This window comes from Sorex araneus, chromosome 9 (genome assembly GCF_027595985.1).
Source record: "Sorex araneus isolate mSorAra2 chromosome 9, mSorAra2.pri, whole genome shotgun sequence".
NCBI classification, from domain to species: Eukaryota; Metazoa; Chordata; class Mammalia; order Eulipotyphla; family Soricidae; genus Sorex; species Sorex araneus.
The window spans coordinates 56,339,346-56,367,082 of NC_073310.1; the positions used below are offsets into that span (position 1 = coordinate 56,339,346).

Sequence of the window (27,737 nt, forward strand, 5' to 3'; positions counted from 1 at the left end):
TCCCGGGAAGTGAGCAGGAACACGTAGGCAGACTCCGTGCAAAGACACTTTCTCTCTTCCAAATCAAGCTCACCAATAAGCTCCTCTTGAAAAACAGTTATAAGTGACACGAGGCAAAGACGGAAGCAGTAACAAGGAAAGGGTGGTTTATCCAAAATATCCTCACACCATCTGCTGTTCACTGTTATCCTTTCACTCTGAGTAAGTTGTAACCAGGTCCCTGAAAAAACAACCAAGTATGATACGAGGCTTTGCATGCTACAGATTTATTATTTTTTAAATGCCCAATCATACGACACACATTTTCACGAAGCCAAACAAGTATCACTTATTTATAACTGTGACTTTTGGAGAGAAAGTTATATGAAGCTGACTCAGAGCTCATAGGGGTTGGTAAGGTTTTGTGGTGCAGTATTTAAGAACAAGAAGGACAGAGATAGCATGGATTAGAATCCCAGGTTTGCTCTTTACTAGCATACAATTTTGGCACCAAATGTCATCTAGGCTCAGTTTTCCGATCCTAAAATGGGTCTAACAGTAACTCTGTCATAGCACCCTAAGGATGACTGAAAGAAATAATGCATATTATTTAGATGAGATTGGATAAGTTTCTCATATACTTGGGTTCAACAATTAACCAAGATAAAGATAGCCACAGAGTTATGGATATGCAAATCTATGCCTATGAGTACTTTAAAAGGAAGCAGGTTGATTAGGAAGGGCATTATTCTTATTCTCTTTTGCATCATTTTTATTAAATACATTTTAAGGCAATCAATGAAAAAAACTGTGACAACTAATAAGAGAAAAACAAAAGAGCTATCTCAATAAATATTGAGATAAAGATTGAGATAATAAAAATTCTTCCTGTCAAAGAATATTTCATGTAATCATTAAGTTTGATGCTGTGTTTTCTTGTATTATGTAAACAATCAGAAGTTTTAAAATTGCAATCTATCAAAACTCAATGCATATCTTTTTTAAAAAATTCAAAAAATTAAAAGCCAACATAAAAGAGCTATTTACATTTTAAAATGTAAAGTGATTTCCACAAGGAAGAAAATGACAAATATTTTCCCCTAGATTATTAGACACATAGCAATTTCTACAGAACCCCTCCCATTTGCAACATGCCTTCAAATTTTCTGCATTTGTCTCATAAACTGAATGCAAGTCAACACCCTCACAAAAATACTGAAAATTGCCATAAAGTACATAAATCAATGAGCTCTTTACCAGCAAACAATCTTGACACTCTAATTCCTTTTCTAAATTACAAAGCTAAATAGAAACAAGATTTGCAGGAGACAGTACAGTATAATTTAAATAATAATAATAATAATAATAATATAAAAACTCAACAGCCTAATACCCACAACAAAGAAGTTTCCTTCTGAGCATCAGGCAAGAAGTTAAAATAAAAACCTCAAGTGTTAATTCCTCATGAAATTAAACTGGAATACAGAAGACTGGTTCAACTGCATGCAACGGTGCCAGAGCAGGGTTAAAAATTCTGAAAATTAATTTTTATATCAAGGTACAGCTCTTACCTTACATCTTCCATGCACCTTCTTTTGCTAGAAGAAACTTTCTATAGATTTGCAGAGACCCTGAATCCATCCATCTCGTCCGTACTTCCAGCTCTGCCTGTCTTTATGGTAACTAAACGCGAGCCAGTATTTTTTTTTTTTCAACAGAAGGAAGCTTTTAGTCAAAATATGTGGTTTAAAGGAGCAGTATCCACCCTTGTTAAAACTATTTCACGGACATTCAGAGGTTTTGTTTCTAGTCTAGGAAAGTTAAATCTGAGTAGGAAGGCATTTTTCCTGTCCCGGAAATCAGCATAACTAAAACCAATGCTGAGCTAACGAGAAATGTTTCTTCCATGTGTTCCGTCTGGCAGAAGCTGCAAGCCCTATCAAGGAAACACGTGATGTTTATAAATACAATATGGCTCATGTTGTCATAACCTCTCAATGACAAAAAGGGAAAAAAAAGTGCCATGAAAAGCGAGCAGCCACCCGGCAGGAGTGATGAGATTTCTGTCAACTGGAAGCTGCCTCTCTGACGCACCTCCATTACCGCGCTTGCATCTTAGCAAATGAAAACCCGAGTGGAACTCGAAGCAGCCAGGCAGGAAGGAAATCAATACCTGGTTCTGGATGGCCACTGGATTCAAAGGCAGTTGCCTGGCTAAGCCTCTTGGTCAGAGTGATTTCTTACCAAGCGCAATGGAAACATCTTCTCTGCCTGTCAGAGACGCGGGACATCAAAGGGACATAATTAGGGACCTCACTTCTAAGTGAGTTCCATGGAGTTCACATAAACAAGTAATACAGTGAGGGCAAGAAACAGATGTGAGCATTAAAGATGCTGGTATCGAAATCAATTAGGACTTGATAAACTTCGAATGCAGCAGTTCTCAACTGGGGGGTCCTATGACCCTTCTGTGGGCCCCCAACACCTATCAGGGGCCACTGGTGACAAGTGCATAAGTGAGGGGCTACAGCATGAGGCTAGGGGGCCCACTGGTAGGATGGGGGGATGGGGAAACAAAGAAAAGAAAGTTGGGAGGGGACCACAGTTGGGAAAAGGTTGAGAAATGTTCTAATAGAGGGTCCGATCTGTGAGGACAGTTGCCACGTTTGGTCACTATTTCATGCTCAGTCTTTTTCTTAGGAGTTGGGGTTTTGGCTACTTTCAGAAGTGCTCAAGGGCGACTTCTGGCTCAGTGCTCAGGGATCACTCTGGCGGTACTTGAGGGTCCACGCCCTAACTCTTGTACAATCTCTCCAGCCCTTACCCTCAGAACCTTGCACATGTGGCAGAACCAGAGGAGGGCCTTGGCTCAGCCACGAACCTGGATGCTTTGTGGTAAGGGAGGAGGGTCAGCAGCTGTGAAACCAGTGCTCCGACATTAAACACTAGTGGGTATATGCCCACTCCCAAATCCTTTCAAAGCAAAATTTGCCCTCGTGAGTTATATACAGCCCAAAGAATATGGTCTTATCTAGTTTGTGATTTAGAAATTAGCCTGCTTCCTCCCTAAGTGGATTTTCCTAGCAATTTTGAAAAAAATTTGAAAAAAATATATTTGTTTGTTTGGGGGTCACACCTGGCAGTGCCGAGGACTTATTCCGGGCTCTGTGCTCAGGGATAACTCCTGGTGGTGCTCGGGAAGCAGAGGCAGTATCAGGGATCAAACCAGAAGCAGTTGTGTTCAAGATAAGCACCTTGCCCCCAAAACTATCTCTCTGGCCTGCTTTTATGTTTTTGTTTTTAAAAGGCAGCTTTGTCTAGTACTTCTGACCATTACTCACTTTAATCTCTCAAATCTACTACTCTCATCTTAAACAGTCGGTTTTTAACCATGATAAAGAGACATTTATAGGGCAGGGAATTGTGTTAGGATGGCTAAATATTCTTCTTACTTTTGGAGGAGTGAGGGGAAGGGCGGCACATCCAGCAATGCTCAAGGCTTATTCCTGACTCTGTGCTCAGGGATCACTCCTGGTATGGCTTGAGGGACAATATGGGGTGCTGGGGATTAAAACTGGGTCTGCTGTGTGCAAGGCAAATATGGTCCCCATTGTATTATCTCTCCAGCTCCAAGACAGACATTCTTGGACCTTGAATGAATGGATGAGAGTACATGGGCGAGGAGTGGTGTCCGCAATTTCTACTTCTCTGGGATCCTCTTTTCATCCATTTTTCCAGATTACTTTATCCTCCCACAATCCTAAAGCTTTCTCTAGGAGAAGGATAGGTCAGCAGCTTGGAATACCTGCCTTTCAGCATAAGGTCTCAAGTTTAATCCCTGGCCACCACATGTGCCAAGTGCAATCCTGGCAGCACTGCCATGAGTGGTTCCTGGCATTTCAAGTGAGTCTTGGTTGTACTCCAGTTAAATATGTGAGTGGCACAACAGAGCAACACGTTTGGGAGCACCACTGCCAAAGATGCATGACCCTCAGTGAGCAGGCACCGGATGTGTAGCCGCCGGTGAACATCACAATGCATACAAATAAATGAGCACCACAGCCCAGCCCAGAAAGAACAGCAGACAGTGAGGCAAGCAATGAAGAGGGACTACAAACAAATAAATTAGCAAATAAAAAGGTGCCATGAACGAAGACGCAGACAGGGTTCAGAAGTGAAACGCAAGCTGTAAAAAGACTTCATGTGTTCTCAACTCTTAATTAGCATCATTTCAGAACCTGAAAGACTTAAAATGGAAATGTCAAGGAAGGAAAGTTATGGGCTGGATACACTCAAAGGAACTGGGTTCCAAGCTGGTGTCTGATGTTTACCGGCTAAGCAGGCTTGGGAAAGAATTTATGGCCTCATTTGTATAGTCTGTAAACATGGAGACGCCGGACCTGTTTTGCAAAGTTGTGAACTAATTTAAATAATACATAAAGTATTTAATAGGTTGCCTATAATATACACACACGCATCAGAAATCTATTATATTACACCCAAAACCCAAGAACATAGAACAAACACTACTTATATTCTGCCTATTCCACAAAGACTTTAATAGAATTCACAGACATTATTTCAGTCTTGTCGCCTCCCCCCCTAAGAAGTCAAAGTGGAATAGATGACAAGAGGAAGATAAAAGTGGAAGAACATTTTTTAGAGAGGCCAGGAACAAAGCCAACACACAAAATACATGCCACAAATGCCTGTATGCTCACTGTGGGCGGGCCACAAATTTAATTCTAAGTTTTAGAGTAGCAACACAAAGAGGGAAAATGATCACTTACAAGATTCAAAACGTCCCCCATGTTAAAAATAAACCAGGAGAAGCACAACTATTTCTGGTGATGAGAACAGAGAGATATTTTTACAGTGGGTTCTCGTTAATGACAGAAAATGAATAATAGAGCGTTTGTAATGCTATCATTAGAGTACTCAATGCATCTTGTTTCAGAGTGTTTACACTCACCATGGTAAGACACCATGACTGGCTCTCTGAGGGATACAAAGATGAACACGAGACAGCTTGTGCCTTTAAAGAATTTACTGCCTTGTCTGATGAGATGAACAAGCATCTAAAATGATGACACTGTAACACGAGGAGAAAGTGCAACATGGCCCCAAGAGGAAAGATAAATTCTATCAGAGCATTAAAGAAATCTTCACAGAGTAGACGCTTTCATTTGACCTCTGAAAATAAGGTATTTTTCTTTTAAATTTTCTTATGAAGTTTTCAAGCATAAAAAATAGAGAATATAATGAAATAAACTCCCAGGATCCAGCCCTGTCATTTCCAAGGATCTTTCCCATTTTGTTACATCTAGTAGCACTTTCTGGTATCATCTTACTGGAATATTTTCAAGTAAATCCCATTAATCATGCCATTTAGTCTAAAAGCACATTAGGACATCTCACTTCAAAAAACACCACCAAGCCATTATTATACCCAACAGAATGACCCCCTGTATCCCTTAAAACCATCTGATTCCTGACACATATTCAGATTTCCCAAATCATTTAAAGGAGGTCTTTTATGTTCATTTGTGTCAATCAGAATCCAAACATGGTGCACACATGGCAACTGATTGTTACAACACGAGATTAAAGAAAATCGAGAAACACAACAGGGTCCTTCCTACAACATTATCAAGCCAGTATTTTACTGAATGAAGGCCCCTTGTTCTGCAGTGTGCTATGGGGAGAATTTTGAAAGCTAGACGCGTGGGGTAGAGAGAGGGGACGCTTTAGATTTAGCTCTGCTTCGGTGCTGGGGTGGGGGACAATATTGTCTGCTGGCCCGTGCTATTCTTGGCACAGTGGAGAGCTGGGCTTCGGGAGGATGACTTGGGAAGCAGCTCGTTAGACTAGAGTGGCGAGACTGGCTCCGTGCTGTTGCACAACAGCCCCCAGAATAGTGACTGCAACAGCAGAATAGTGCTATTAAGGGCACAGAATCCTAGAGCCCAAGTACGTGGGATCAAATCCCAGCTCTGCACTAGCTACCTGCATGGCTTTGGAAGGTCTTCTTCTTACTTACTTACTTACTTACTTTCTTTCTTTTTTTTTTTTTAAAGAGGTGTGCTTTATTTTATTTTATTTTATTTTTTCTTTTTGGGTTACACCCGGCGATGTCCAGTGATTACTCCTGGCTCATGCACTCAGGAATTGCTCCTAGTGGTGCTCGGGGGACTCGAACCCAGGTCGGCCTCGTGCAAGGCAAACGCCCTACCCACTGTGCTATCACTATAGCTCCTGCTGGTCTCTTAACATCAGCAACCATTCCCTGAGCTGTAAACAGGCTTTACACAAATTCCTGCCTCAGATGTCTTAGGGATTAGACGAAATACCCATTAAAGTGCTCAGGCAGTGCTCGGTAGCCTTTGCTATTGCGAGAGCAGCTGTGCTAGCAGTCACAGAAGGGTCTGGTGGAGAGGAACCGAGAAGCTCCGGTGACTGGCTGAGTGTGCCCGGGTCTGGTCAAGGCAATGGATGGAGCAGGGATCACTCAAACATTCACGATTTCTCTCCCAGCCCCAGAACACACACTCTTGTGTGCATACACATCACAGCTGCTCTGTCACTCACAAAGATACACAATCAAGGAGGCAACAGGTTGCAGGGAGGAAAAGGTTAGGGTGTTTCTGCCTCCAAAAGGAAACATGGAAATAACGTAAGACTGTCCATGCAGAGAGAACCACTGGGTAGTCGAACGCAGGGTCTGAAACTCAAGAGAAACGGCAGGATTCAGGAGAGTTTCATTGATGGAACTTGGTAGCTTGCATTGATGGGAAAGTAAAATCAGTATTGAGAGAAAAAAAAAATCACAGGTGTAGATTTTTCTAAGGGACGATGAAAACATGTACACATAAACACACAGGTGAACTTGCACTTGTGGACCTTTCAGGAAGCACAAGAAGTGAAGTAGTGAATGAAGGCAGCTGCTGAGGGCCTGAAGGAAAGCAAGGGGGTTAGAAACGGCAGAGGAGTGGAAACTAACATTTCTAAGGAGAACATTCGTTCCTCCATCGAGCTCAGAGAGGAGAGAGAGGCGTGGGAGGCAGCAACCAATTTGGACATTAGGGAGTAATTTAAGATGCAGGTTAATTCTGGGAAGCATTTAAAACTTCCAAATTTGGTTGCCTTCTTATACAAGTAAAAGTGAAAAGGCACCCAAGAGGAGAGGATTGAAGGCGGGGAGCACAGAACCCTGGGAATCAACACCAAGGGCACAAGAAGGCAGAGGCGACACAAAACTCTGAAAAAAAAAATCCACTGTTCTGGGTAAACAGGAAATTGCTGGTGCCCTCTGACAGCCTCAAAACGGCATGGTTCACGTTTGAGTTGTCCATTTGTGAATTAAAAACCCTGTGAAAACAGAGGCTTTTTGCAGAAAGAGTCCATATGTCACGCTCAGCCCTCTTGGAACTGAATGATCAAAGTTACTATCTAAAGGAACCAACCCGGAGCCTCAGCATTCAATTAGACCAGGGTGATCTGTGCCCACGTGTAAAGAATCAGGAGAAGGGCTTGCTCGGTTCCAGCAGAGAACCAGGAATCTCAAAAATGCTCAGCTAGCAGCTAAAGCAAGAACACGCTTTCTTAACTAAGCATATTTCCCCACAACCTCAGACCAAGTTTAAATAAAGATGCTTCCCAAGGGAAGCCCAGGGCCATGCTAATTTCTGGGGAGGCTGTCAGGCCTTGGTGTGGCCCATCCCATGAATCTCAGGCGAGGGAGCAGCTGGACTGTCACAGGCTGCCAGGTGAAGGCCAGTGGCATCAGGTGCAGGGCTGTTCACTGACTCATCGAGGCAGTTACCTTCAAATTCTTTTCATGTGCATGCAAATGGAAAATCCCACAAAGAACACAGTATCCCTGGACCCACCGTGTAGCTGGATTTAGTCTACAACAATTGAGCCTTGCTCTGCTCTGGTCTCACATGCTCCATGAGCCATAGGTCTTTATAGCTCAGCTTCAGGAGGGGCTCCACAAAGCTCCAGGCCAGTCACACGTGTGCTAAGGCAAGAGAGACAATCCCAAGGTCCAGAGCCAAGAGGTGAGGCTGAGAGAACTCCAGATCCTCCAGCTCCTGGAATCTGTCAGTCAGCCAACCTACCCACGATTAGGCCTGGTTGCTTTGTGGGGGCTGGAGAGATAGTGCAGTGGGTAGAGTTCTTCCCCTGAACACAGCCAAGTTAGGTTCTATCCCCTATCCCCTATGGCCCCCTGAGCCCTTCCAGAAGTGATCCCGGAGTGCAGAGCCCTGAGCATCACCAGCTGTGGTCTACAATCGAAGAAATAAAACTCCTGCCCCCGAATGTCCATTTCTGAGCTATTCTCATGGCAAGCATGACAACTTTGTCGCTGGTCAGATGGTGAACACTTGGGGTCTGCTCATCTGGAGACCACGACAGAGTTTATGACACAAAAATGTGCTCCCTCAAACAGGCAGCAGGCAACGCAGAATGTGAGCACATGGGTCTTGTTTAAAAGTATAACAGAACTTGACTGAAATCTGTAGCAGAAGTTGTGAATTGTAATAGGCTCTGTGCATATGGTTGATATTTGCTTTTCTTGATGCACACTGCCGGCCCTTCTGGAGGTCCACATCTGTCTGAGAGCTAAAACAGGTGTCCCCCAGACCATAAACAGAATTTTCAGAGGCGATCCTGGGATTACCACATGGGCTCTATGTAATAGAAATGCAACTCTTGGGCATCATTAAACTCCAGGAGAAGGACTAGACATATCCAACAAACACAAATAATAAATAGAGACTCAAGCGAGCTAAGGCTCTTAGAGATGTCACTGAGAAAGTAAGTAAGGAAGTAAGGTTACAGACAAGGACCCGTAATATTCAGCCCGGGTTTCCGAATATTACCGCACGACTCAATCTGTCTGCTTAAGGTGCTCGTGTAACTGGCTAAAATGTAACTGGTTAAAAATCAACCTTAGAACTCTAGACTTATTTGTTTGAAGCTCCATACATCATTTTGGACAGGAAAAAAGTTATGGAAGATGATTTTTTTCCTCTAAAACCGCAGGCTCTGAACTTTCCAGCACAAGCAAATGTTCCAGTGCACAGATAACATAGAATACTCTGGGTCTCTAGTTCTAAACTCACATACGGCGTAGTAGGTGGAACAATGATCCCTTTACCCCACAAAGATGTTGCAGTCTAAATTCCAGAATCTTTGTCAATCTGGAAACAGGGGTAGGGGTAGGCGTCGGGGGTCAGGGGGGCAGTTAAGGGTTCTCAGCAACTGATCTTAAAATAAGGAGACTATTCTGGAGTGAGAAATGGGACCAGGAAGAAGGACAAACATCCTTCAGGGCAGAAGCGGGAGGGTTGGAGATGGCATGCTCAAGGTGAGGACAGAGGTGCTATTTTTCTGGGTCTGTAGAAGGAAGAAGACTGGGGGCCAAGCAAAGGGGGTGACCTCTGGAAAGTGGAAAGAAAATAGATTCTTCCTAGAACTTCAAGCAAAAAAAGCTGATGTCTGATGAAGGCCCTTGGTTTTAGCTCATTGGAACTTAGCAAGGGGGCGTCCAGCCTCTACAACCTACAACTGCGCATTAGCAAATCTATGTTGTTTTAAGCCATTGTATTCAGTCATGTGTGTGTGTGTGTGTGTGTGTGTGTAGGATGGTACAGCTAGAGAAGAAAACATTTTCTCACCTCCCATTTTTCCTGCAGAGGAAGGTAGCACTATTGTTAGAAACTTGATACCTTCCTAGTAGATGTGTATTAAACTGATTTCTAAACCTACCCTTTCAATGTCTTTCTTTCTTTCTTTCTTTCTTTCTTTCTTTCTTTCTTTCTTTCTTTCTTTCTTTCTTTCTTTCTTTCTTTCTTTCTTTCTTTCTTTCTTTCTTTCTTTCTTTCTTTCTTTCTTTCTTTCTTTCTTTCTTTCTTTCTTTCTTTCTCTCTTTCCTTTATCTTTTTCAAAATACCCCTGTTTCGTCTGAATATTTGGATAATCTTCCGAGTAGTCTAACTAAAGAATGTTAACTCCCAAATCATGCAAATTTCTGTACTGTGACCTTAAACACAATTCAGGGATTCAGGAAAGATTTACTAATATTCAAAATAATATACGAACCAATAGTCCTGGACCTGTGTTAATGAATCAGGTGACTAATTTCATTAGACTGCTAGGACTAGAAACGCTGAATAAAAAACATTAGGAGATTTGGCTGTTAACTTCTATGAATAAATTCACTACATTTACTGTGTGACTGTTTACAGGTTTTGGGGTTGTTTTTGTTGCTTTTAGTAACCTCATTTTGTTTTCATCAAAGAAAAGCATAGCAAGAGATCTTTAGAGAGAGTTAACATATTATGCACTAAGGAAATATATTAGGAACCAAGAAAAATATAAAGATTTGTCAGGATCCTCTTGGACAACTTGAGTCAACTCCATCTAGAGATGAATTAGGATGTGTCCAGCCCTACTTTAATCCTGTTGCCCCAAGTGAGCAGGAAGCCCGAGTACAATTAAGAAGCCTTGAGACTGATGCAGACGGAGCAGCCCTCAGCCTGGGAGTGGGTACGATTACACCAAGAGTACAGGGCAGAGGCCCCTGATTTCAGGTCTGTCCCACTGAAGAGAATGCAGAGCAGACCCAGCGGGCACACTTACCCTCATGTCTGCATCCACGGTTTTTGGAGTGTGGTTGAACGCATGTGCAGGGTCCTTGTTGTAGACTTTGAGGAGTGACCGGTCCTGGATGTTCCTGGAGGCAAAGACATCAAGAATATTAGCAGATGAAAGGAGCCACACTTGCGTCATTTCCTTTACCCGGCTGTCAAATGGCGGGTACCACTCCGCCCAGCACCCCACGACACAGTAGCCTTCTATCATAAAAGAGGTTCAGAGAAGGAAAAGAAGAGAAGAAATGACTTGGGCTTCTCTTCCTTCATTTTGTCTTCCCACTTCTTTCTGGATAGTTCTCCACCCACACATACCAGGCAGCACAAAATTCCCAACAGGGAAAGTTAACACCTTCAGAAACAATCAAGCTCCAATATTTACAATCCGCTCAAAAAGAGTTGGTTAATATTTAAATATTTCACCTCAGGTTACTTTGCCCAAACACCCGGTTTTCTGTGTATCTCAGGAAAATGCCCACCTACGCAAAAATTGTTCTTTTGCTTTCAAAATTTTTTAAGCGAAGACAATGAGGTCTTTGCAGTCCAGGAAAAAAAGAAAAAGCACTACCACCAAGATCAAAACAACAAAGCCCTTTTTTTAAAAAAAAAGCTCTCTCTCTCTCTCTCTCTCTCTCTCTCTCTCTCTCTCTTTCTCTCTCTCTCTCACTCCCTCATCCCCATCATAAGTTTTTAAAAATACTTTTCTACCTGTAACTTGAATGACTGAACAGTCAAGAGTATTTAGAAGGAATAGTCGTAGATAAGTCATTCTTTGACTTGTCTACTTCTCTCTCTGATCCCGGAAGTCTGCAGCAGCAAAATCGAGAAGCCAGAGGTTTACCCAGATCCTACCTTAAAATTAGTTAAGAGCAAAAGAATGTCTAGGAAATCCTTATCCCTCTGAGTTCAGCTTTCCGCACAGAAGGGCCACCCAAGGCACGCTCAGCCCCGTCCACATGATGATTCCTCCCAGCCCCAGCACTGGCAGCTCTGGGGCGTGAGTGCAGAAGGATGCATTCCTTTCCTCCAGGTGCAGCCGCACGTTTTTGTGGGCTGATTGCAATCACGGGGATTATTGGGTGATGTTTTTGTTTTAAACCAAGTGGAGGATTCTTGGACGAGTCTGGCTTCCCTCCTTTAAATACCTGTCCGTCAGGGCTTTGAAGCCGGACTAGTCCCAGCTTGCAGGGCTCTGTCCGTTTAAGGAGCTCATTAGAAGACAGCTTGGGGGAGCTCAGGGTTCTACAGATTCAGAGGAGCTGGATCGGTGTCAAGGAGAGCATTCAGAGAAGTTAAAGGTCAGGATCGCTAGAGGAACTCACACACACACACACACACACACACACACACACACACACACACGCGCGCACACACACACACGGCTGTCACAGTGACATTGGGAAGAAATGGAAGATCCCACTAGAGCCAGGAGAAAGAACTTTGTGTGATTCCCAAGGTGCTTAAAATACATGAGGTTGGCTTAGGATTAATTTAGAAACACGTTCATCCAAGATGAATCAACAGTACAGGCCCAGACTGCATTTGCCATGGCAACCATTACAACGCAGATTTTAACCCAACTGCAAACTAGCCCTATAGGAAAAAAAGAGACCCTAAAGCAAGGATGAAATGGCCAATTGTTGAAAAAATACCTGCTCACTCAAAAAATATCTGAGATGTGGGGCCGGAGCGATAGCACAGCGGGTAGGGCGTCTGCCTTGCACGCGGCCGACCTGGGTTCGATCTCCGCCATCCCATATGGTCTCCCCAGCACAGCCAGGAGTAGTTCCGAGTGCATGAGCCAGGAGTAACCCCTGTGCATCACTGGGTGTGACCCAAAAAGATATATATATATATATATATATATATATATATATATCTGAGCTGTAAAATGAACTTCTCTTTGGGGTTTTGAAGTTGAATGCCACTGTCTTCATTTAGTACAATCTATATGAATCACTTTGTGTGTGTGTGTGTGTGTGGTGGGGGGTGGTGAGTGGGTTCTGCAGAATGCTGATTCTACCATTCAAAGAAAGTATAATTGACGTATTTTACAGATGAAAATAAAGAGATGGAATAATTCTTGAGATGGGGTGTACAGGTGAATTCCCACCTAACGTAAGCATAGTCCTGATCCAATAAAATCATTCTAACCACTCAAATCTTCCCAGATCCATGTTTTTCTGTACATCAAGACAGTGAAAAGGAGAATAGCAGACACAAATCAGTGACTTTACACTTCAACATTTCTAGTAAGGTTTGACAAAAGTTGAGCTGCTGGTCCTGCATAGTAAGGATCAAAAAGATCTTAATTTTTGCAGATAGAGACTTGTTAGCTGAATTGTGAGTGATTCAGCTCATTTAAAAGAACCATCTAAAGTGAGTCTTCTCTCCATCTGCCATCTGAATTTAAGAAGGACCAAGAAGGATCATTTCAGCTTGAAAGTTTGGAGACCCTTTATCTCTTTGTCCTATCTCACACTACTCTCTTTGGGGTGACACTGGGGTGACATTACAACCCCCAAACCCCATTCCAGGAATTAATAAAGGTAGTCCAAGGAGCAATACTGGGAAAAGTGCATATATATATGTATATACATATATATATATGTATATGTACACACACACACACACACACACACATATATATATATATATATATATATTGTGATATAAAAATCTTTGGATGAACTCAAATTGTTCGTAATAATTTCATCAGCCTTGAACACCATAGTCCAAAGTGGCTTCGTGTTTATTTATTGCTACCACACCCCTCATTTTCCTTGTCGTAAGAAGGCATACTGTTGTGGAAACGCTACACAGGATGCTACTGCTGCAAATGTTCTCTTTAAATATTATGAAACCCCTTCATGTTGAACTTCATGGTTTGCAAATTTAAAACGTTTTGGTGACAGCTTGATGAATCATTTATTTCAGAAAACACACTTGAATTTTCGGATACCCATGAATATTTAAACACCTTTTCAAAGCCCAGTGTTGTGCGACAGATGTAGTGCCTATACCTTAGGGCGTGTGTCAAACTTTCAAAACCCTAAATTACTCATGTGCCTTGGCACACGCCTAAATATGTCATTTTGGATCATCGTTAGATATTTATCAGTTTATGTTTATTATGCACTAGAGGCACACTTTTCAAAAGGGGTTCCCATTAATTTCATAATGAAGAAACAAGGCAACTTGTTATTCTCTGCCAGCTTCTTCCCCATAGGGCACAGACCTGGAAATCGAAGTTGTAACCGAGATGCGTTTTGGAGGAAACACTGGGAAGAAATAAATAGTGTTTATTTGTGTGTGTGTGTGGTGGGGGTGGGGATTAGGGTGGAGGGAATTGTGGCCAAACCTGGCTGTGCTCGGAGCTTACTCTTTCCTCTGAGTTCAGGGATCACTTCTGGCAGTGGTCAGGGGATTTTTGGCGAATGTGTGGTGCCAGGGCTTGAACCAGAGTCAGTAGCATGCGAGGGAAGCTCCTTAGCCCCTATACAATCTCCCTGGCACTAGAGTCCTTGACCAAAACTGTGAACTGTCAGGTATGGAGCTGGGCTTGGAAGTTACTGTATGATCTGAATAACTCCCATCATTTCTCATGCACCTGAGGCTCTGGTTCCATAAAAGGCGAGAAAGAGCTGGCTTAGTCGCTCACTCATTTTTTAAGTTCTCAACTGCTGAGAGGCAATACTAGCAACTGCCTGTTTGTGGTGATTTCAGCCTCACTTCTCAGGTTGTTTGTCTGGGACAGATCTGAAGGGCCTCTTCTACCCAATACACAATACTTCCCCAGTCAATTGAGATGCTTTTATTTCTGCGCTTGCTGGGATAGCAAGAGCTCCTTTAGTCACAGTTTGGAGTATATTCTACCGGCAGGTGGGGGGGGGGGAGGGGGGAGGGCGGGGTGTCCTGGAGATAACCTACGTGGAAAATGAGGTCCACTGGTAAAAGCCAGCTACTTAAGAAACTGATGGACAGTGAGAGTGCTTCTCAGACCCCTTCTGGTAAACAGTGTAGAATCCACTGCTTTTAGTCTAACTCACTTGACATGTTCTTAATAGCAGAGTGGGGCTATTACCCACAATGCACATGGACTGGAGGAAGACCACTTGAGAGAGAACTGAGAAAGGGTTAGTTCTAAGTGCTATCTTCATCTCCTGAGCTCTTTCCTCTGCCTTTCTGGGTTTGAGTTCCCGGAACTCTTAGTTTAACACATTGATGCCGGCACATATCACTGGTGGCTCACACTTGACTGTGACTTAACACAAATTATAGTGCCAGTGTGAATGTTTAACAGTGGATCAAATCATTTCCAAAGTGATTTTTTTTGGGGGGGGAGGAGGAGGAGGGGGAGGAGGGCTAAGTCACACCCTGCATACTCAGGGCTTATGCCTGGTTCTGTGCTCAGGAGTGATTTCTGGTGGTGATCAGGGGACCATATGAGGAGCCAGATCAAATAAGGGTCAGCTGCATGCAAAGCAAGCTGCCTGAACCCCTGTCGTCTCTCTCCAACCCAGTTTGAAATGCTTTTTGATTTTTTTTTTTTTTTTTTTACAGATATAACTACTGAAGACCTATGCCTGTCTTCACTTCCGTAAACTACGATTTGCAAATGAATTCTGGAAAAGCAGATAGTGACTTCACATCTGAGAGATAAGCCTGCCAATCAGGATAATGGCTCTGCTTTATTTGCTGGGATGTGGAGAGATTAGAGATTGCAAACACAGTGAGATTAAAGGCAATCTGTGAGGACGCGCGCACACACACACACACAACTACTCACCTGACATCATTTAATTCATAATAGACATTTCTGCTTTCATCTTTGATGTAAATGGCTACGCTGGGCGACTCCAGCATTTTCATGGTGAGCTGCTGTGGAAAGGCACTTACGAAGAGAGCACGGATTGTGTCTGCACTTGTGATTTCATTCGGCATCCTGAGCTGCTTGGTTTCATCTCCGTACTGGAGATAGAGAACCCCTGTGTGGAAAATGGAGAGACATCAGTCAGCAGGCCAGCTACCCGGACACGCAGCACATTAAGGAATATCTGTGACAAAAGCACTCCAGAATATCTGTAATACACTTTCAAGGCATAAAATGAGAGATGCAGATTCAGACTTTTCAAGGGATTCATTCTCCGACGATCAGGCAAGAATCCACACTTACTCTTTGGCTTCCAGGCTAATTTTCAACCTTTAAAAACCAAACAGACAAGAAGCTAACTTCTGCTGGTTAACATCAAAAGACAATATTTAATTCCCTTGAGAGGTATATTTAGGAAATTTGCCCCTGTAGGACATTTTTTTTTTCCTGCACTAGAAACACAATCATTACGGCAATGAGTAAGCTACTTAGTCTGAATCATTACGGTCCATTCAGAAACATTTTTAAATGAAAAGTGCTACAACATCATGTCGTCCTAATACACATTCATTGAATGTCTGTTTCATAGAAAACTAGCCTATAAGGAAGGAGTCTGGTCCACAAATGTTTTAGAAAGGAAACGGAACAAGTGAGTCACACTTAGAAAAGCACAAGTTTGAGATCCTAGAATTTTAGTCTCAGGGAGACCCCCAGGAATCATGCTTCCCACTTCTCACACCCTGTGGAGTGATTTATTTCCACATGGAGTTTGAACTTGGTCATGTGACTTGCTTTGACCAGTAGGACTCTAGCTGTGCCTGATACAAACAGCAGATTTGAAAAGTGCTTGGGCCCAGGACTGTATTTTCTTAGGGAGTGTGGTCTGGAATGTTACCTCATGGAACCAAGATTCTGTGAACCTAGTCAAGATGAGAAGAGCAAGAACTCTGACAGAAGTCCTCATCAGCCCCTTTCCTATAGCAGAATCACTCACTATGCAGTTGGAACGAGAGTCACCTTGTGGATGGACCTCCGGGCAGGAGAAGCTGCCCCCATTCATGCATCACTGAACAGGAACCAGAGGCTCCTTAAGTCCTCTTAATAGCAGATCATGAGACTATACAAAGGTGTGGTTATTTTAAGTCACTATGTTTAGGTCACTTACTCGTCAGGCAGACAACAAGCAGAATCGAAGACACTGATTGATAATTTAAATCCTTCTGAGAACCCACTGAGAGGAGGAGCTACAATCACTAGATGAAGTTTTGGCAGGACAGACTCAAAGAAGAATAGATGGAAACTTCTCCTTACAAATGGCCATTTGTGAAACAAATTTGTCTCTGCTTCTTCCAGACATTCCACAGAAATGTGATGAGGAGGAATTAAAAAGAACAACAAAACAACAGCCCATAAATCAAAGAACAGAGGGGAAAAAAAGAGCAAACAAGAAAAAGCTGATACTCTACAGGGTGAACGCCACAAAACTCATACAGGCAGGCATCCAGGGAGGACAAAGTGCGTGAGGTCATGGGTCCAATTCCCAGTGCTACCCACATGCTCCAGGTGTGGCCCGGCAACTCTGTTGTTTAAGACTCCCAGGATACAATAACATATGTGATCCCAGGTGCACAACCAGGTGTGTGCAAGCAACTCAAGGACAGACGTGAGAGTACGTTGGGTAGCTGAGCGCCGCAGTGGGAAGTGTGAGATTCCCCAGACCATGCCTTCATTGAGTGTGTGAGCACTCAATCAGAGATGTGAGCCACAAATACACATGTGTACAGCAGTCTATCGCTGTAGTAACAGCAAAGGGAAAGGAAGAAGTAACACACACACACACACACACACACACACACCTGGAAAATGGTAGCTGGGGAAGCTGAGGGAATGAGGTATCAGATCCCTCTGAAGGTGGGAAAGTGGGGCAAGTGAAGTGCAGGAAGACTGATTGAATGTTTTTTACATCATAGTGCAGTGCCCACATGCTCTTGTCACCCCAGTCAAGGGGATTCCTCTGCCCCCCAAGGTCTGAAGCTGTCCAACCCAACCAACTGGCTGGACCCTGGTTCAATAGGCTCAGTATTGGGCAGGGCACACAGCTCTGACCATCGACAGAGCAGTCAGGAAATCTGCATGGCCTCCTGGGAGAGACCAAGTATTGGGGCTAACGTCAAGGTTCTGCCTGGTCAGCCCAGATGTGTGACCCCACCTCTCTGATAGGAGGCTTCAATAAACGTTTGTTGAATGAATGGATGATTCCTTCTTCACCCATAAAGAATGTACATTGTAGGATCTTACCCAAGCCGTCAGCAGCTGGCGGTCATGGTTGACACACAGTCTAGCAATCTTGCTCCTGGTTTGTATACACATTAGAAATACTTGCTGAAGTGGCTGCTTCCTTGCTAGGCCCCACATCCCCTCTCACCCCATCCATTTTGATGCTTGGCTTCTGTAGCAAGATGATTTTTTTTTTCAGACTTGCCATGCTAGGCAAGTTCAGAACCGAGAAGGCAGAAGAGACAAACCTTTCAAGACTGCCTAATCACAGACCAAGTGATACTTTCACGCCAAACAGGAAATGCAGTGCCAATCCCATGCATGGCTAATGCCACAGTGAAAGACCAAACAAAACCATGGGCCCCAACCATGACTGGGTGAGGTCTCTGCTAAAAGGCCATTCAAGCCCTGTGACAGGCATAGCTCACAGCCTGCTGTGCATCCCCACATCTGCATCCTGTACATGTGTGAGAGCTGCAGCCAGAGGCTCTAAATGAAAGAGAAAAAAAGGGAGGGCCTCCACACACGCTTATCTCAGTGTCTGGCCAGTCCAGCTGCCAGCTGAGTCCATCAGCGGGTGACAGATCATGAAAATCTGGAGAAGACAGCAAAGATGCTTTCCCAGACAACAGAAGAGAGCTTCTAGACTTGATTCAGTTTGCTTCTTCCATGCACAATACTACAGCCCAGGCAGTTACCTTCATGCACAGCCTCACTGCCACGGCATCATGACCAGACTCAGACTGCCTGAGCCAGCGTGGGTAGCTGCTGAGCCACAGAAGAAGCCTGGAGGACTTTGGGTTGCCAACCCCCTTCCTCCCTTCCTCCCTCCCTCCCACCCCCTCCCACCCCCTCCCTCCCTCCTTCCCTCCTTCCTAAAAAAATATTTTATTTTATTTTTATAAAGTTGTTCATAATAATTTATCACATTCACTACTTGAACACCAATCCCACCCCCATTACACCTTCCCATCACCATTATTTTGAATTTTCCCACCACCACCCAAGTCTTACCCAAAGGCAGACGCTAAATAATTTATTTTGTATTGCTTGTTATAAATAATCCACTAAAAATTATCCAAAAAGGAAACATATGTATTTAGAGGAAATAAAGAAATAAATAAATAATGATGATGATGATGATAATAATAATATGTATGTATGTATTTTGAGGAAAGTACGTGAAAATTGTTGTATCTCACTTTGGAGCCATTAAGCCCTTATAGTTGAGTCTTATGTCCAAGTATATATATATATGTATATATATATATATACACACACACACACACATACACACACATATATATGTATATATAAAAGCACGTAAGACTCAACTATATATAAGACTCTCTCTCTATATATATGTTTAAGAAGATTGATTGCCGGGGCTGGAGTGATAGCACAGCGGGTAGGGCGTTTGCCTTGCACGCGGCCGACCCAGGTTCGAATCCCAGCATCCCATATGGTCCCCTGAGCACCGCCAGGGGTGATTCCTGAGTGCATGAGCCAGGAGTGACCCCGTGCATCGCCGGGTGTGACCCAAAAAGCAAAAAAAAAAAAAAAAAAAAGAAGAAGATTGATTGCCTTCTACTTTACATTCTACTTTACACCCCATCAAAAGTGATTCCAGGTGCACAGCCAGGTGTGTGCAAGCACATCAACGACAGAAGGGAGAGTACCTCGGGTAGGTGTGCTACTCTCGGTATATCAGTGGCATAAAGTAGGAAATGTAGAAGAAAGATGCCTTGGAGGGTGCCTGCCATGTCTCACAGTGCACAAGTCATTCATGTCCTCCGCTGGCACCTGGTCTCAAGGACACCCCACTGCCCAGGCAGGACCATGGGCATCCAGAAGGTCACAGCAACGTGCAAACACCCCAGTTGAAGCAGATGGCGACACTGACTCAGATCCACTTCTGCCAAACGGCAGAAGCCGAGGTCTGGGGCAGGCCGGCGGGCGGGTGTGGTTGAAAGGGGAGGCCTGCAGCTCCCTCAACTCTGCACTGAGTCACTTTCGTCTCCCCCAAGCTCCCGAGCTCTGCATGCCTTGCACTTTTAGTCTGACCATCTGCTGGAAGAGGTGGGAGAAGGGTGGGGGCAGCCAGAAGAAAAGATTCCGGTCTTGAGTCACTACAGGTGGGGTTAGAAACCATCCACATGCTAGCACAGCAGAGAGATGGCCCAGAGCTGGGGAAGCTGCAGGGGATGGCCACAGAGAATGGCCATGAAGGAAGATCTTGGGGGATGGACTGGGGTTCTCAGCCCTCAGCAGTCCTTATACCTCAAGGGGATTCCAATGCCACAGGAGCTTTCCACCAAAACCTTCTGGCCGCAGTTTGCCAAAACCAGGTTCACTCACAGACCCTGTTGCTGCTGCCTATCCTCCAAGTCTCCCGACTCAGGATTAGTTTCAGAACATGGGAGATTTTCCATGAGATTCTTCAGAGGGCATGCACAAATTTCCTCTGTGTGCAATAAACTAAGGAGTCTCTGTGTACCTCCAAATGGCCCCGATCCCCAATGTGACGGCATCGGGGATGCTCCAGGAGGTAATTAGGGCATGAGGCACAAGTTCCCTGTGGCGCTGAGCCCCTTTATTAGAAGGTTTAGGACAGACAAGACGGCCATCTGAAAATGAGGTGTGCACCCGGCTTTCACTGCCAGTTAGCGGATCCGTGGGTACCTCGAGTTTAAAGTTCTCCACCTTTGGGACAGTGAGAAATCAACTGCTGTTTAAAACACTTGGTCCACGATAGTTTGATAGTTCAATAGAGCAGCCAAAATGGACGCAGCCGGCTTCAGTCTCCAATCCTCATCTTATGCCCTGCCGAGGGCTCTGTGGCTAGCTGGCAGTCTTGCTGCCCTCCGAGTGTACCACGCACATCCACGCTGCTGCCATACCCCACCACTTCTTTGGCTTGCATGTGACTTCCTTGGAGCCAGTTTACTTAGTCCTCCTTCACTCTGCCATTAAAAACAGAGGAATGAGGCTAGAGAGAGGGGTTAAGGAACTTTAGGGGTTAAGGAACTTTAGGGGTTAAGCCTTGTCCACTCTGACTCCAGATATATCCCCAGTGCTGATTCCCTGAGCACCACCAGGAGTGATCCCTAAACACAGAGCCAGAAAGAAGCACCACCAGGATTTTGGTTTTGGGGTCACAGTGGCAGTGCTTGGGGGTCGCTCCTGGCTGTGCTCAAGGGCCCATGAGATGCTGGGGACCGAGGCATCATGCAGAGCTCAGCCTGTTAATCTGGCATGACTTTGGATTCTGTATTATAATTAGTTGTATTCATCAGATGGTAATAGATTATAGTGTTAGATACATAGTTGATGCTCAGATAACTTTTAGTTGAAGTGAATTCAATTCTTCTTGTAATGTGGCCAAATGAGCATAATGTATGCATGCTTTCTAAAATGCCTTCCACACTTTCCCTGAAACAGCATTAACTATAGGCAGATACTGGTGACAATTCTAAAAGACCAAAATTCCTCAGTTTTTCCAAATGTAGGACAAGGCAAATCAATAATTGCCTTATTACAATGACAACACATGAGTTAAAAACTTAAGTGCTGAGGAGCCAGATAAACAGTACAGCAGGTAGGACACCTGCCTTGCATGCAAAAGACACAGGTTTGATCCCTTTATCCCATATGGTACCTAGAACACTTCCAGTAGTGATCCCTGAGTATAGAGCCAAGAGTAAGCCCTGGGCACAGCTGGGTGTGGATCCCAAACCAAACCAAACCCCCACCGAACCCCCTCAAAATATAAACAACTTAGAGTACTGATGAAAAAGTTTTCAACTTAATTAAAATTTTTTAATTAAAAACTTAATTAAAACATTAATATAACTTTTTACACTTAGGAAACTGTCAAAGATTTTTACACTGACATTCGGTGTTGATAAATGGTAGGAATGTTCTCTCACATACCACTTCTGGGAAGTTAAACCAATAGTACTTTTCCAAAAGGTCAATACATGTCAAGAGTCCTTGAATATACAGACATCTGTGCACGATATACCAGGTAAGCACAAAGAAATACAGGATGTGCATAAAAGCATCACTTACAAATATATGTGGGATAAAAAAATAAATATATGGTGGAGTTGGGATTCTATTAGTTGAGAAAAAAATCAACACATCAACTCATTTCCTGAACTCTATCATTGGAGAGGGCTGAAGACAGAGTACTGGAATTAAGTGCCTTGCACGTAGTCAACCCAGTTTAATCCCTGGCACTTCACGAGCCCCTGCCCTGCCGCAGACACCCAACAATCAGTAGCACGTGAAGGTTAAAAAAATGTCCACCCTCACAGTAACTGTGAAAATAAAAATGGAAACCATGATGTTACTTACTTTATACCCCCCAGGACACAAAAGTCAGTAAGTCTAATGGGCTCAAGTGTCTGGGCAGGTGGTGAGGGAAATGGAGTCAAGTTACTGCTGGTAGGAGATTCAATTTGCACAACCATTCGTGGCACTTGATAAAGCTTTACCAGCATCTCCTGCACCCAGAAGAATTCTTTCAAATTATTCCATTACGGAGAAAAATCTCAGGTGTGCGCACTGGGCACTGGGCCATAATTCAACATAATGTCACGTGGACTTAGGCTCAGTGGTTACAATAGAAAAGTAACCCAGAGTTTCTGGGAATGAAGTAGATGCACATCTAGCAACACATCTAAAAACCAGACTGGTGAATGAACACAGAAAGTCACGAAAAAATGCAAGCAGCTGGACCCCACTTATAGGAGGTTTTATAACACACAACCCAATAGTATTGATTATTTCTGAATACACAACACAGAGTCAAAGTGTTGAAACTGAGAGCAAATGCTCTAACTTCAACACAGCTCTAGGAAAGAAGGATGGGCACGGAAAAGGTGGGGAGAGTCTTCTGGGAAGGCAAGGTGCCCACCGCAACACGCGAAAGGCGCTTTGTTTCTTTTAAATTTCAGTTGACAGAAACAGTTACAGCACTTGTTATGTATCCGACATAGATTTTAGCCCTATTTAAAGGTTAAATAACATATTTTGGGGGGGACACACCTACAGTGTTTAGGGGCTACTCCCTGCTGTGTGCTCAGGGGTCACTTCTGGAGGTGCTTGCTGGACCATGTGGTGCCATGGAGCAAATCAGGGTTGGTCACATGCAACCCAAGTGCCTTAGCCCCTGTACTATCTTTTGAGTCCTCACTCAAACTTATCACGGTTATCCCCACTTATGGAGAAGAACACTGAAGGCAAGAAAAGTTCACCTGTATAACTCTCTTTAGATAATATTGCCTTTTCTTCATTTAATCATGGGAATTTAACCCAGGTGCTCACATGTGCAAGGCAGAAGTTCTTTCATTGAGCTGCATCCTGGGACCTTCTGGGCAATATCTATAACCAGTGTGCTGCACTGCCTCTCATGTTAAACAGATGTCCATATCTGTTCAACATTGATAAAGTCTTAAATTGTAATTTTTTCTGTTTTTTAAACTATACTTAAAAGCTTTAAATATAAAACATAAATATAAGTACATTTTGAAAAAAGTTATTTGGAAAATTTTCTTGATTTGTAATGGGTGAGTACAGAAGTTCTCAAATATGAAAAGTAAAGAAACAAAAGATTTTTTTTTTTTTTTTGCAGGGGAGCCAGACCCCACCCAGTGATACTCAGGGGTTACTCCTGACTCTGCACTCAGGAATCACTCTTGGCAGTGCTCAGGGGACAAAATGGTGTGCTAGGATCAAACCTGGATCAGCCATGTGCACGGCAAGTGCCCTACCTGTTTTACTATCATTCCAACCTAGATTTTTCGTAAAGCAAAAAATTAAAGCATAAAAGGTACAGTAATCATGGTCTCAGAAAAAAATTAATTGGCTTTGTACAGATATGAAAAGCCAACATATGCAAAGCTTCTGGTACCCATCCTCAAAGTTTCAGAAAAACTATGATTATGATTCAAAATGAAGTTTGTAACTGTTCCTGAGGGAGAGTAATATCACCTGCATTCTGTTCATCACACGAATAAGCAGACTTAGGCATAAAGATTATAGGCAAGAATAAGAGTTTGAGTTAACCAGAAGTTAATTTCCTTCTCTGCCAAATGATCAGTATTTTATATAGTAATAACCTGTGGTTATTACAGATGAATGAGTGCCTCTTTAGAAAGTTTTCTGTATGAAATGCTATTTTTAAATTTATTTTTACCTTTTCCAGAGAAGCCATAGAAGCCATGAATTTGGGGGCGCTGAGGCCATTCCCCACAATACTCAGCCTTGGAATGTAGGCCTGACCCTTGGGTGCCTGGTGTTGGGGTGTGGGATTTTGGGGCAGGTACTGGAGACCAAACTAAGCGTCTTTACACTGGAGCTCTCTCCCCAGTCCTGAAATGATATTTTTAAAAAGAATTTTTGAGCCACACCCAGCAATGCTCAGAGATTACTCCTGGCTCTGTGCTCAGGAATTATTCCTAGTGGTGCTCAGAGGACCATGAGGGATGGAAGGCTGGTTGGCCACTGGCAAGGCAAGCGCCCTACCCGCTGTGCTGTCACTCTGGGCCCCAACTCTACTAGAATGGTTCACAGGGGAACATGTTTACTCCCCAGCAACTTTGCTAAAGATGAGCCCCAGCAGCAGGAGAATGGAGGGGCGACACAGGGCGGGGTCCCCAAGCCTCCTCCACATGCAACATCCCCCCAAGTCTCCAAGGGTCTACCCGCTTGAAAGTTTTTTGGAACATTTTTTTTGTTTGTTTTTCTAAATAAGAATTTTCAGTTCTTATTTAGCTAAATTCTTATCTATCCAAATAAGAATTGGTTTCTGGATCACACCAGGCAGTGCTCAAGGACCACTCTGGCTAGGCGCTTAGGGGATGCCTCTGGCAGTGCTCAGGGGACCAAGTGATGTTGGGGATGGAACCCAGGCCTCCCGCATCAAAGCAGGTGCGCATCTTCCCAGGCCTGCTCCGAAGCCTGGCCGGAGGCTTCTTTATTGAGGAGTCACTGAGTCAAGCCTGTGTCACTGACTCAACTACCAGCCTCTCCCATCCAAGGAGTCCATGGTTGGCCCTCCTTTCTCCCTCTTCTCCCCATCCTTAGGGACTCTCTCCAAACATCATCTCCTTGACATAACAAGACTCACCTTTCCCCTCTCAGCTGTTAGGAAATTGTCAGGCTTGGGGGAATAGGCTGCCGGGCAGGCTCTGAGGGAGGCAATGGGTGGAGATTTATACAGTACGGGTGAAGAGAGACAAACTATTAGACACGAGACTCGCTCTTCAAGCCCGTATGCTTCCTTGAACAAGTGTCTCACTTGCTTGTCTCTGTGCCTTTGCTTGCCCGTTTCCACTCTGGAGAAGGCTGTGTTCTTTCTTGCACACAGAGTTTTCCCCTTTCTCTCCTCTCACATCTTGCTAAATATGTTTCAATAAAAATTACCTTGCTTCTCAAAAAATTGTTTGTATATATATGATATATCTGTCACTGTCACTGTCATCCCGTTGTTCATCGATTTGCTCGTTAACGTCTCCTTTGTGAGACTTGTTACTGTTTTTGGCATATCAAATATGCCATGAGGAGCTTGCTAGACTTTGCCGTGCAGGCGGGATACTCTGGGTAGCTTGCCTGGTTCTCAGAGAGGAACAGAGGAATCGAACCCGAGTCAGCCTTGTGCAAGGCAAATGCCCTACCCTCTGTGCTAGCGCTCCAGTCCGATGATATATCATACGGGATATATACCATGAGGCGCCCATCTTGGTTATTGAAGGAGCATGCCTGTACTTCCTGTAAGTTCCCACACTGCACCCTGCCTGGGCACCAGCTCTTCTGTGTCCAGCCTCCTCTTCCATTCCCTGGCCCCTCAGCTGGCCTCCCTTTCAGTGAGCCACGGTACAGCCTTCTGCAAAGGTTCATCCCGAGTCTGCCGCTGAAGGAAACCGTCCACGCTCCAGCCTCTCAGGGGAACGTTTGGGGGAAACGGGCCATCTGTGACTAGCCCGTCTTAGACCTCGGGGTGCACCCACGCACATCACGAGGCCGTCCCAATGTGGAGGGCGGGGAGGGCCGGGCGGAAGGCGGCTCCTCTGGCCATATGCAGCCGCAGAGGGAATTTCGGGAACGTTCACACCTCCCTCCTCGCTGTGTCCTGCCCTAGGTCGTCCGGGGAGGTGGCCCACGCGGGCCGAGGCTTGCGCAGTCTCCTTCCGGGCGGCCTTTTCTCAGTTTCTCAGTGCCTGAGGGGGAGGCTCGTGGAGCTTTTCCAGAAACGGTGAGAAAGAGTGTGGGCGGTTTGGGGGAATTCAGCTCTCACTGGCCTGCGTTTGGGAGCTTGGAGAGAAACTGACGCCTCGTCTCCTGCGTGAGGCAGCAAAGGGAGCCCAGCCACCTAGGACAGCGCCCTGAGCAGCTGTTAGAGTGTGAGGGGCTTCCGGAGGGGAATCCTGGGGGGGAGGGGCCCTAGAGGCCGGCGCCTTAGGGCCTCCTGCTCCCGGCACATTTCCTGGAGCCACCTCCCAGGCACGAGGTGGGGCTCACCAATGTGAGCCTTATCACTGGGGCATGAGCCCCAACGCTGGGCACAAACCCCCATCTTGAGCATGCCCCCCAGCATTGGAACATGCCCCCAACATGGGCATGTAGCCTAACACTGGAGATGAACCTCAACACCCGGCAGGAACCTCAACATGAGAGCATGCACCCTAACACTGAGTCATGAGTCATGGACCCCAACACTGGGACATGTATCCTAACCCTGGAGCATGAACCTCAATACCCAGGCAGGAACCTCAACACTGGGGCACGTACCTCAACGAGAGCATGCACCCTAACACCGAGTCATGTACCCCAACACTGGGACATGTATCCTAATACTAGAGCATGAATCTCAACATTGGGGCATGAACCCCAACACTGAAGCATGCACCCCCATATTGGGGCATGAACCTCAACACAGAAGCATATACCCCAACATGAGAGCATGCACCCCAACACCAAGTCATGTATCCAACACTGGGACATGTATCCTAACACTGGAGCATGAATCTCAACACTGGGGCATGAACCATAACGGTGAAACATGCACTCCAATACTGGGGCACATACCCCAACACAAGAGCATGCACCCTGAAACGGAGTCATGTACCCCAACACTGGGACATGTACCTCCAACACCAGAGCATGTACTCCAATACAGGGCATGTGCCCTGACACCGGAACATATGCTGAAATATTGCAGCATGCACCCCAACACTAAAGTATGTATCCCACCCTGGAGCATGTCCCCCAAGTCTGGAGGATGCACTCTCTGCAGGTGTATGTGGGTGGGCCACTTGCCTATGCCTGGTGGGCATCACCTGTGTGTGCAATGCCGGGGAGCTGGGAAGAGAATAAAGTCAGCTCTAGGCTGGGAGTGGGGGGCGGGGGCTTCTGTACCCCACAGTCCCCACCAGCCTCTGGGGACCCTGATGAATTCTGAAATCAAATCGAGCTTTCTAGGTCACCATGAGGGTTCATTTGTCAAAATCACAAGGAGAAAGAGAGTGTATTTTTATCCAGCATTTTGTGATTTGATTTATAGCTGGAAAAATATTTAGACAGACTCCATATGAGCCCTGACACTTGCCAGGGGCCAGGGTACCCAGGAGATCGAGGGGGTCAGCACTTTTCCTGGGACATCAGGGGTCCAAGCCAGGAAGAGAAACTTCTCTGCTGGGCTGTGGGCCCCTGAGCACTGGCTGCTTCTCGGGCCGCCTGGTTTAAGGCTGGTAGGGACTGAGTCCCGCCCAGCTGTGTGGAGGGTCCACACATCGGCAATGGTTGCGGAGCTGCTTCTGAGGACATTTGCAGCTGGAATGGTGGGAAGACGATTCCATGCAAAGATGTGCATGGCCTCATGGTTCCAAGAGACTTCCTGGGTGTTAGAATAGCACCCCTGCACCCCACTCTCCCACCCTGTGCCC

General features: G+C 44.9%; 1 protein-coding gene across 10 annotated transcripts in view; it reads right to left on the reverse strand.

The window, feature by feature from the left end:
• Positions 1 to 27,737, reverse strand: part of KIAA1217 (KIAA1217 ortholog) — a 735,067-nt gene that overhangs the window by 85,825 nt on the left and 621,505 nt on the right. For 8 of the 10 annotated variants that reach the window (XM_055117899.1, XM_004605356.2, XM_055117898.1 and 5 more), the window contains 2 exons: positions 15,427 to 15,625; positions 10,627 to 10,720 (listed from right to left, as the gene is read on the reverse strand). In XM_055117899.1, coding sequence (XP_054973874.1) covers positions 10,627 to 10,720; positions 15,427 to 15,625 — 293 coding nt within the window. Of the gene's footprint in view, positions 1 to 73; positions 221 to 1,550; positions 2,089 to 10,626; positions 10,721 to 15,426; positions 15,626 to 27,737 lie in introns of those variants that run through there. The other 2 variants (XM_055117902.1, XM_055117901.1) reach the window with 2 other exon arrangements.